The following is a 12,238-nucleotide window of genomic DNA, read 5'->3' on the forward strand; positions in this document are numbered from 1 at the left end:
CGGAACACTAATTGCATTTAATCTAATACAGATCTTGCACATTATTTTCTATTTACCCACAACAAGTTATGTCAATGCATATATTTTACTTAAATCCATTAAGGCAGGCCTTCTTTGTATGATAAATGAAATCATAATAGATCTAAATATATATATTATTAAAACTCTGTATAAGCAAACCTGTACAAGACAAAAGGGAAATATTCTTTATACCTTTTTTCTCTCAAAGAAAAACACTCTAAGATGTTAATGAAATCACATTAAGCCATAAAATGCTATTATTCAAAATTCATCTTACTAAAAGAAGCTACTGGAAAAACAAAGTTCCAGCTCTTAGAACATCTCCTTAAAAAAAACTTCTTGCCACTTAGCTTTCTATATATATTTCCACTCAAAACTCAACCAATGATGCAAAGGAAGGTACATCACAAATACATACAAATGCACACAAATATTTTAATAGTCTAATGATACAAAGCTTTTAAATATAATTCTATATTTAAATTCACGTTCATAAAGGAATCAAGAAATGTCTTCCATGTCTGGAAATACCCAAGGTATTTTTTTTATTGCATTAAAATAGACATTTTCATTTATACATTTACATTACTCTCTCTATAGGTAATATTTCTACTGCACTGAAGGAGCCAGGCACCCCATGGTAGAATTCCTCAATACACCTGAAGCATGATTTATTCTTTTACTATAGGTCATAGGAAATCATAATAAAATTATACTCCTAAGGAGTGTAGTACATGGTAACGATTAAATAGTGGTCTGTTCCAATCCTACATAGCATCAAACCCTGCTTTAGTTGTATTAGAGGATACTGAGAAAACCACAGTTCCTTCCTAGAGCACTACTCTATAAGTACTGGGCTACAGCTGTCAGGATGTTTGTCTTGAACAAACAATCTTTGCTGGTTGTTACAGGACAGAGTGCTATGCCTCTTGCTCAGGCAAGGAAGACCTTTTTGAGTAATACAGGAGTCAGATTACACCTAATTTGTCATCAGTTTCTCTCATACCAGAAGAAAGTACTTCTAGAAGAGGATATGCCATTTCCTGACTTTCATAAGATGACAAACAAATATTTCAAAAAGGTGCTAGATAGCCACTGAGAACATTCCTATAAGCATAGCCCATGTTTTCCTTGTCTTATAAAAAAAAAAATTTTGATGCCTCTTGATCCCATACTGCGACAAGCCCAGGCAAGCTGCAGGCCTCACCCCCTGACTCTACAATTTCCCTGGAACAGAAAACAAAAGGTACCTCTCAAAGGAGGCACAACATGCTATGAATACATGAAAGGCTACAAGCGTAGATGGCAGGACATCAAGATCCAGAATGTGCTGCAGTGCACATCAAAAGGTAAGTCAAGATACAGGCAAAAGGACTGTGGAAAGAGTATTTATATCTCTTCACATTCATACCTTTTTGAAATTTCCTTTTTGTTAGATTAAATGCTTAGAGGCTGAGAAAGTATTCTGGGAAAGCATCACTATGGATTGGTGGGCTCTTTCATGTTGTCACTTGACATCTACTTTGCCACTACCTGATACAAGATCCTAGACTTCAGCAACTATCAGTTTGATATCTCTACACAGCCATCTGGTCTTCTGTTCCTGAAACAGTGGTAGGAAGCATGTTTAGAACTGGTAACAATTTTGCACTTAGGAAGGAAGTCTTCAGAAATTGGAAACATTTTTCCACTTGTATACTTTGATTTGCAAGGAAATCAAATATAGTGATAAACACTAACAAATATCGGAGATCATTCAATATTTAGAGAAAAACAAACAAATGCTTGCTTGAAATTTGTAAGGCTGCACTCAAAAGAAGAGATGAAATGTTACAAGGCAACCACAGTTGTAGCTTTTAGGCCTAAATTAATTCCACCGGCAGTCAGCATTTGCTAATTGAAAGTCATCCATCCTGGGATATCTGTACAATCAACAAAAAAATATAGACACCTACAAAAGGTAGTGAACTGAATTATCTGCTGAATTCATCTGTCTCTTTTTGGTAGTGGAGGGAGCAGAGTGACTTGCCTCCCACGAACACCTGCAGCTGTGGTTTCAGTTCAGGCAGCAGGGCTGTTTCAGCCACGAGGGCTCAGCTCTGCTGTGTCTTCCATGGCCATTCATATTTGTAGGAGTGTTTGAGCAGCTGAACAGTGAACCGGCACGGGGACTCGATGGGGATGAACATGAGGGGAAACAAAAGGTTGTTTTTCAGTTAGACATATTCCCCAATGGGTTCATGATGCAGCTGCAGGATAGTTTTAATGACAACAAAAGGAATTACACAGAGATGGGGAAAAGCAGCTAAAGGAAAGCTGAAGAAGGCACAGACTGCTTAGGTTGGCATTGTGGAACCCCAGCTTCAAATAAGGTCAAGAATCAACAGCACAGCAGCCTTTACGTTTTCTGATACTGATCAAAAGTATCAGAGCCTCCTTATTCTATGCACTGAGCCACTATAACATTTATTCTACTTGACTGAAGTGGTTTAACAGTTTCGAATGGCTTTTTACCTATTGATTAGCTAATGCTACTCACACCACACCAGTTATCACAGTCACTTCCCTATCACTGGCTGGCATAAAGGTAGCATAAAAGCATCAAGCTAGCCAACTTCATATTGTGTGCTCTGCCTAATTCAACAGATATGTGACCACATGCACATATTTCATCCAAGTCAAATTATGTCAATGCACAGATCTTGGTATTAATTACTGTGGAAACACAGCCCAAGTAACTTGAGTTAGACAGGATGAATCCAAATCTTAGTGTAGTGAGACAGTGAGACTACTCAAAGTAGCTTCAGAACCAAGGTAACATTTTAGAAAACAGAAGTTGTTTTCTCAAAATTTTCCAAAATTTAACTTCACTGGACAAAGAAATGTCCGATAAAATTAACCTTATGAAAATTGTTACATATTAAAGTGACTTATCACATCAAGCCCCGTCTGGAAACTGTTGAACCAGCAACAAATACAATGCTGTTGTTTAAAGCTCATAATAAAAGCAAACAGAATAAGACAGACTTTGTTCTGTTCTGGTAAGTACATTAGTAGGACATTAGTATTTATTTAATAGAATAAATTTTTTTTAAAGTTTTTTTCTAATGTCTGACTACAGTACAGTTCAGTTCTGGAAAACCAGCATTTCAGTCTAACTGATTAGGCACTTTGCTCCTAGACACAGCATTGTGTCAAAGACAGACACAAAACACAGCCATGTCATAATAGGCTGCAGACCAGATAACAACCATTAATCCCTACTGTGAAAACAAAACAGTCTGCACCAGTGTATGACTGACTGAACCAATCTGCTTTGCGATCTTCCCAGAATTCTTTAATACAATAGGCAAAGCTATCTAGTATGGAAATAACCTGGTGTAAACAGAACTCAGAGATCAATTTGTCTCTGTTTTCAAGCACATAATTCAATTATACACTTAATTGTTTGCATTAGCCAAAACCACACCGTGAATGGAAACATTGCTCAAGATAAATGCCCATAAAAATATGAACCAGCACTACTTTTACTGAACTGAGTTCTAGCACTTAACTGCCAAAGAAACCCCAAAACCCAAAAACTGTCACTTGGCAATACCTACATCTAAAGGACAACCTCCCCCCACCATAGATACACATCGGTTTAGAAAGAAAATGTTTGACTCAAATTCAAATTCACTGAAATCATCAGCAATATTACAAGATTAGATGTAGCTTAACATATCTGAAGCTGAACATTCCATGAGTTAGAACATTCCAATGAGGTGATTGAAATGTTAAGTATATATAAATCAATTTACCACATGAATGACAAGTTTGAACAGTTCTTTTTTTCTGAAAAAAAGTGGTACATTGGCAACTGTAATATATTTCTCCCTCCAGTACCTGAAAAGACTACAAAATGCAGTCTCAATGTCACATGAAAACAAATATCAAGTGAAACACATCTAGTTTCACTGCAGTCAACTTAAACAGTTTCCTAATCTGTTCACAGTAGCAGTTAAAAAAATGTCATATTTATATTCAAATTTTAAGACTTTCAAACCAAAGAACTGTAGAAGTTATGCATTTGTTAAACCCATTCTGAACTCCTCAGAAAGCACTGATCTACTTGTACACAACCAGTTCTAGTTTCTTCTGAAAACTTAAGTAGCTAAAGACATTTTATGAATACTTGATTTCTACACATGCTCCAAAAGTCTTATCTTGACTAAGAGAAGGTAGAAGTTATTTACTTGTTAGCCAAATAAATAACTGCTTCACATTAAATTTGTAAAAGCCTTAGGCAGTGATCTTTAGACTTATGGGCCAGATTGCATAATACTCGTACCTTATCATCTTGTGAACAATTTTCAAAATATCCTGTACAACAAGTCATAGCTGCATAACTTCTCACTATATCCTTCCCCTCAAAATAGAATGGCTTACAAAGCTTGTTACAACTCTCATGAACTTGACTGAATTTTGATACTGAACTGATAAAAGCATCATAAAAGCAGCAAATGATGCAGTGATTAAGTCTTAATTTATAGCAAAGTCCCTAATGGAAAAGAAGGGTCAGAACTGCCTGTGTAAGCTCTCCTCCTCTCTCCTCAGCAGGGATGAGATGGGACATACACAAATTAGCTGGGTTTAGACCTTTTGATACCATCTTTCCAAATGAGGAAAGCATTTGTGACACAATCTTCCACCAATTATGGGATGTTAACATTACTGTGTCTTATTAAGGTGAAGACTGAAAGGGTAAGAAAAATCAGAAGTAGAACCTTTTCTAAATGACTTTTTTTTTTTTTTGAAAGTATAGGTTATATTATTTTGTAAAACCCTGGCAAAATATTAACATTTAACTTTTGTTAAACTAATATTTAACTATTTTTCTTATTTTTTGTGTAAAGTACCCCTGTGATCTGCATTCAGGGGTATTCTAGGCTGAATCAGTTTATCATCCTTTGTGACAGGAAAGCTCCGGTTGCCTTAACTCATTCTCTTAGACTTTAGGAAATCTTACCTCTCTTTTTTTTTACCTCCTGAAGCAGCAGGATACTGGAAATGAGGTGTGTTCGGTGGCCTTGGTTTTCAATTCCCAGCTTTTTAAGATCAACTTCTGTAAGATGGAGTAAGTCCTGTAGCAAAGGCCAGAGTAAGGAATATACTATACATAATTCAAATTATGTATAATTTGATAATTCAAATTTCTTTCAGATGAGTTTGCTGTTTCTGATAACATATAAATATACTTACATTTGCTGCTATGTAGCTCATGTTATCTGAAGCCCCTTTATCATGGTAAGCTCTGTCATTGAAGGGATGAGGATTTTTTCTTTTAAAACATTAATTCATTGTCTCTCAATTTTTTCTCAAAACAAAACTGGTCAAATTAGCTGGAGAGTTTCTAAAAATAATGATTTCTTTGAGTAAAAAAACCCCTAAAAGCTACCCAAGAGTGCTAGTATGCTAATTGCACTTAAGCTAATGAAGGAAGATAAATCTCAGGGTGAACCGATGGGAATAATAATATTGGAAGGGAAGGTTTTGTATAACGAAGAGGATATTCATTGTAATTAGTAGATAATATGGGTTGTGACACTGTTTTGAAGAATATAAATTTCCATATAATGCATTTGGGTAATCAAGCCTGAACTGTTCTCTTTTATTCCCCTTTCTCTCCACAAAATCATCACTATTTGACCTTCAAAATAACTCAAGACATTATTTACAAATCAGTACAGAATTTCAATTTGATGCTGATTTATAAGTATGTACAAAGCTTCATTTGAAGACAAAACTTTCAGAAAAAAATAGAAAATATAGCAAAATATATTTCTTTATATTTTCAACTGTTCTGTATTTTCACTATAAATTAGATAAAGAGAAGCACATAGAATGTACTCCATATTGTTACTGGCAAGTCGCATTAACTCTGAGTAGCCTTTTCTAATGGAGATTTGACAGTTCAGGCTATGGAACCTAAAATACAAAATCTGATTGAGTCACTGTGTAAATAATAAGACAGTTGACATAGAATTTCTACTCTGAGCCATTGTTTTTGAAATTGTAATTTAAAAACCTTACTTTCATACTAAAACCACTGCAAAGGCATTCTTTGCTTTAGACTGAGTAGTGCTCTAATTGCCAAAAGCCTCAATTTCTTATGTCACTAGCTAACACTGTTTTAAAAGCTGTTAGAGAACTTTATCATGCCTGAAAATGTCATATTAAATGTTTCTCAAATGATAACTTATATGTAACTAATGACATCAAAGTAGGGAGTTGAATAATTATTACTTTCATTTTATCTCTTTCTAGTTTTTCCCAAATGCAAAAACTGGTACTAATGTTGAATTCACATTTCAGTAGAAAGGATTTTTCAGCTTTGGCAACAGTGACAGAGGATCCCAGTGCTTCTCTCAAAAAAACCCCAACATCCTTCTGCCAAATGCCAAAATCAGCCTCCAAGAAAATCCACAAACAAAGGAGTACAAATGCAATATGCTCTTCAAATTTGAGCAAAAACTTGTAAGGAGTAACACAAATGGGTTCTTGTTAACTCCAGTACTGAACAGCAAATGCTCAGGATAACACAGTGGGAGCTTTTATAGACACATTTTGGTGGGGTTCTTTTAGTAACTTTAAAGAGCTTGCTGCATTTTGCAGTTGACAACATTCTTAATGTGGAAATTTTATTTCTCAGGTGGAATTGTGTCCCGCCTTGAAGTATTCTTTCTTCATTCAAGATCATAAGCACGTTCTTGTCTGGCTTCAGAATTGGCTAGAGCAGTTGACTGAAACCCAAGAACTCTGTCTACTACTGTCCTGAATTTACTACTTAGAAAAAATAATTTAAGTCAAGAAAGTGTGTATCACTGTCCTCCTCAGCAAAATGGATATAATCATACCTTCTACTGCAGAGATAAAAACCCAGTGTAAATAGTTATTAGTAATTATTTTTAAAAGTAGAAGACATCAAAGGCAATTATTTAGACTTTCAAGAACTTAGAAGCTTGGTTCAACATGGTTCTTAAGCACATGTCTAGTGTTAAGCAGGTTGGTATGTGAAGTCAAGCTAGTCAGGCATTTTCTCAAAGTTTTGTTTCAGAAAAATATGAAGTTTGGCTGAGGAACTAAGAGATCATAGAATGCTTGTAATCTACAGATATTGCAGAACTGAAATTCTGACTCATGATCCTGAAATTGAAAAAAGTCCATTGTATCCAGAATGATGCACTAAGTCTATTTTTAAGTTTTGCACTTCAGCAAAAACTTCTTACAGGCAGCTTTCAGGCTCTGTAAGCTGTAAACTGTCTGTGTTGCAGCATTTTTGTTTGTTAGTTGTTGTAACAGCTGTCTTCTGTGTTACAACAGTAGTGTGAATCACACGAACATTTTCCAATGACTTGCTGATTGAATCAATTTGGAAAAGTAAAAAATGCTTTTTCTACTCTTTTTAGAACAGAAAAAAGTTCTTTTTCTATTTGGGACATATTCTACTTACATTTAAAATACTTTTCTTTTTATTTTGCATGGATTATGACATTACCATGACACTCACTAAGAACTCTGGCATACAAGCAGCACAGATATAAGGCAGAAGAAAATTTTAAGTAAATTTTAGTGCCACTTCATGAAACATTGATTATTTCATTTGTTTAAAAGTGAATCCAAGGACATTTTGAGTTGATGATAGTATTCAGTTGTACTTTTCACATTTACTGTCTGAATGAGGAACCCAGAGAGGAAGAAATAAAACATGTCAAAGCAGCATTTAATTGATGTTATTGTATGTAAATGTCAATAAATTTTTACGTGGATGATGGAAAGTGAAAACATAAAATGGACAATAAAGAGGAGATTTTGATCAAGTAAGAACTATGGGAAAAGGGCTTCCTAAGAATTTCTAAATAATTTTCTAGGGATCTTCAAGATTACAAATGTAAGGTCCTTCTGTAATGTCGTATTTGCTCAGTAGAGAAGATTATTTTTAAGTCACATAGAATCCCTTTACCTGTAAACAACTTTATATAAAAACTGGCACATAAGTTTATATTTTATCTACTTCTGAATTTTAAGACATTTATTTGTTAGTTTTTGCAGAACAAAGGTTATCTACATGTTCTTGCTCTGGTGAGCATGTCCATTGCAACAATCTGAGACAACCAAGACTAAATAGAACAAGCAGCATTATAAACACGACAGCAGCATTATATGTATATCTACATATATATAAAAGTAAAATGTTCCTTTTATCTAGCCCACCAGTCACTCTACTTCTCTGTGACTTTTAGCACACAGTTGCAAGAGACATTGCTTTTATTTTCTTCCTTTCTCAAGACAAAACCAAACTATCTGTCTTTAGGGTTTTTTTGCTCCAACATCATATCACAGAACATTAACCATTTGTACTACATCACCTTCCTTAACAGTTTCTCAAGAGTTTTATTGAAAGAGGAAATTCTTACCTCTATGCCATCATATCGTTCAAAGAGCGTGCAATATTCTGCAAGACCAAGCTGGCTTAGCCAGTTAGAAATGGGTAGATACTTCATTATCTATTCCCTCGCAATGGCTATAACTCTGAAAAACAAAAATTACAAATAACATTGCTTAGGAGTGAACCCAGAAAGCACTTCATAACATGCAAGTTTCACTGTTGTGGCCAAAGAGATTACCTCTTACCACGCGGCCAAGAAAGTGTTAGTTATCTATGCGTTAAGACTTTTACATTTAGTTCATTGTCATCCTCATACCAGCAGGGAATGTTGAAGACTATATTTTGTTTAGCTCTCATAGCTGAATTAATCTTTTAGAAGATGAATCAACAGAGTCACTCAATACTGTCGTATCAATTAAAATATACTCAGCCTTTGTATTCAACGAGAATACAAAGTACCTCAACCCACTCATTCAGTGATAATGCCACTCTTCTTACATGTATGACACATATGACAATATGCATTAAATGAAGAGGAATAGCAAATGCAGTAGTGTTTTCTGTAGGAATATGACGAATGTGAACAAAACTGCATTCTCTGTAAGACAGTCAAAATGACTAAGATTCTGTGGTGGGTGTTTGTCCAAGATGGGACAAACAAAATAGCTAAAGTCAACCTATTATGGAGTATTTCTAAGAAGAAAAGGAATGGAGAGTTTTTTACAGTTTGCTCTCCATCATGTCATCTGAATTTGAGTTATCTGTAAATAAAAATACTTTCTTGTTACTTTTTCCCAGTTGCTAAAATGAAATAAAAGACAGACATTAAGATGGACACATGACAGACATCAGAAGATAAATGACAGACACAAAATATTCTCCCCGTATCTCTGCTTTATGTAAGTGGTTATGCAAGATCTACATAGACAAATACTTAAGCTTCCAAGAATTGCTGAGTTTTTGAAGAGATTTCCATGTGCAAGTTTGAACATATCCTAAATCAATTCAAGGATGCCCAATTCTTAATCTGTAACTTGCGATCTGAACATTTCCTATCAGAACACTGATGCCAGAGGCAGGAAATGCTCATGTTCAGACACCTAGTGACTTTAATTGTACATTTTTTGTATTTTATTTGTAGTTGAAGATTTTCCTCTCATCTATACTGCAGGAAAAGTACTTGCTCATTAGCTCTGTATAAACCAACGGAAACTATGACTTTTCAGTTACAGACCACTTGTTCCAAGACATCTACCTACTCTGAATGCACAAGAAGCTGCCCAAAGGCTGACATGTAATGGTCAGAAAAGAGTCAGAGTTGCTTTCTGTCAGATAGGGAAAGCCATCTAGCATTTTCATTATTCTTGGAACACTGGAAAAGCGTTGAGGTTTTGTTTTTTTTTTTTAAACACAAATTGCAAACCTAAAACTAATGTTCTGCAGAAAGGTAGGCCACAGTAGCAGTATTACCTGTATTAAAGTACAACACATTCCTAGAAATATTTTGAAAGCATTTCAGTTAAAACAACTACTGTTAGTAATATACACAATGTTTTGGACCAGACATTGTTTTGGAAGCCTCTATGAATTTTGCCTTGTTGCTCAACTTTGGAAACAAGTCAAAATGGTTACACTTCAGAGAGACATACACCATTACACTGGGAAAGCTGGAATTCTGGAATTCATCACTTCATGATCTATTAAAGAACAAACCTGCTAATTTGCAAATTACATTGTGAAATCCTTCTATTGTCCACTGGAAGACTCTGATCTATTATTTGCTTTATTGCAGGTTTTTTATTATTGTGAAAATATTGCAGGCTATGGATGACGAGTAAACATCTAAAGAATGGTGGTATTACAATAACTAAGAGCATCTTGTGGAGTAACATTGACCAGAAAATCTCAACATTTAATTGACACACCACAAAAGAATTTCCTTGAGGAATGTGAAAGCCACAGAGAACATTCTTATGTGAGGCGAGGACAAGCTCAGCCACTGACGTCTTTCATTTATTGGCTTGCTTTAAACAGGTACTTTCAGATTGCAAGATGGTCAGCATGAAAGGCATATGATGCTCAGAGAGATAAAAGGAGAAACACAGCTACTTGGTTAGAACGTAAGTAAAGCCGTGGACAAATAAGTCTTTGTTGGTTCATACATTTTAAAGTAAAAGACTTGAAATTTGTTGTGTAAAGGAACTTGTTTTCAAAACTGACAAGTTCACTAAGAATATATTTTTTAAGACTAGAAATTTTGTATTTCGTTGTGAATACTGAAATTCCATGTTAGTATAAGACAATTAAAAAAAAATATCTACAGGAATTGGTGGAGAGTCATCACATTTATCATTCCAGAACAAAGAGAAATTCTGCACTAAGCATGAAAGGAATCCCAGAATTTCCACAGAGCAACATTCTCTTTAACAATACAGTGATAAACAGTGGCTGTCTAATCTTACTTGGCCAGCTGCATTTGCTCTGTTATTAATTTATACCAAATGAAAAAAAAAACAACAAAGAAAACCATATTAAAATAAAAATACCCCCCCTCCTCTAAATCCCCATACAAAGCAAAATTCAACTGCAAGCAGAAAATGATACCCTGATATGACAGGATACTAAGAGGTACAAGATGCATTGGTTTCAAATGGACCGCAATTACACCCTAGAGTGGGATTATTTTATGGCATACTTTTATGAGCTATTAAGTCTTTATTAACACCTGTGTAGATTTATTCCTTTTGTTTTAATGAAAAATCTGTTCCTTCAGCTGAAGGTAAAAAAAAAAAAATCTCCTTTCTCTCACAAGTTAACTAATTGCATTTCTGATCTTTCTGCTAATGGTAGTTTTGGTGAAGAAAGGTAACAGAAACATTAACTCAAACAACTCTTATTTAATCAATATTACACTGTTAATTGGATGCAGGGTACAGCCTAGTGGTCAGGACTCAAGATATAGCCTGATCAAGGTTAAGAGTAAAATGGAGTTACAAAATACTTTGTAAAAAACCACTGAATATAACATTATAAGAACTGGTTGTAGGCAGAAGGAGTTTCCTATTATTCTTCTTCTACTTTTATGCCACTTATTTTTATCTCTGAAAATAAGATTAACTTTTGCTTAAGGTAGGTAATGCCAACATTTTTTAAGATCCAAAATATGGTTATAAACACACTGGCAAGGCGTGTGGCAAATGTTGGGCACATATTTTTTTCCCATATCCTTCCTTTCCAGAGGAAGGAAGGAAACAAAAACATAAATAACAGCATATATTGGAGGGCAATACAAGACCTCTGTTCTATTTGTCCATTCTCAACACTGTCAATTCCTGTACATCTCAGGAGCTGCAAAAAGACATCATCATAGGTTTAGTCAGGTCACCAGATTTTTATGGGATACAACCACTATTGCACCATGACTTGCTTCTATTTATTCAGTTAGACTTCTTTTGTTATTACTTAATTAAGCTCAAGAGTGAAGTTATTCTGCAATCCTTATGTGGAAGGTCTTACAGTACTACCCCCATAATTTATACAATTTCAGGGGTTTTTACATAAAAATAAGCAATCTGAATCCAACCTAGGTTTGTATCATTCTGATTCTGACCACCAGCTGTTCAGAGGCTTTTATGAAGCTAAGTTGCTGCTAAAAAGTTATCAAATGAGTAATAATGGGAAGTTCCTAACATGGCTCTCTGATCTACTGAACTTTGCTTTTCCTTTCGGAGTGCTTTTCAGCATTATCTTAAACATGCTCAGCTGCAGTCATACATATAGGGGCATATC

At 34.9% G+C, this 12,238-nt stretch overlaps 1 protein-coding gene across 4 annotated transcripts in view; it reads right to left on the minus strand.

Annotated features, from left to right (window-relative positions):
- BCAR3 (BCAR3 adaptor protein, NSP family member) overlaps positions 1-12,238 on the minus strand; it is a 96,808-nt gene that overhangs the window by 61,320 nt on the left and 23,250 nt on the right. For all 4 annotated transcript variants that reach the window (XM_051799054.1, XM_051799047.1, XM_051799038.1 and 1 more), the window contains exons 2-3: positions 8,478-8,592; positions 5,030-5,144 (exon numbers count right to left, since the gene is read on the minus strand). In XM_051799054.1, the coding sequence (XP_051655014.1) occupies positions 5,030-5,144; positions 8,478-8,564 (202 nt within the window). In that variant the 5' untranslated portion in view covers positions 8,565-8,592. The remainder of the gene's footprint in view (positions 1-5,029; positions 5,145-8,477; positions 8,593-12,238) is intronic.

The sequence above is a fragment of the Manacus candei genome, unplaced genomic scaffold, assembly GCF_025592945.1.
Source record: "Manacus candei isolate 608988 ecotype Guabito, Panama unplaced genomic scaffold, ASM2559294v1 h1tg000005l, whole genome shotgun sequence".
Classification (NCBI taxonomy): domain Eukaryota; kingdom Metazoa; phylum Chordata; class Aves; order Passeriformes; family Pipridae; genus Manacus; species Manacus candei.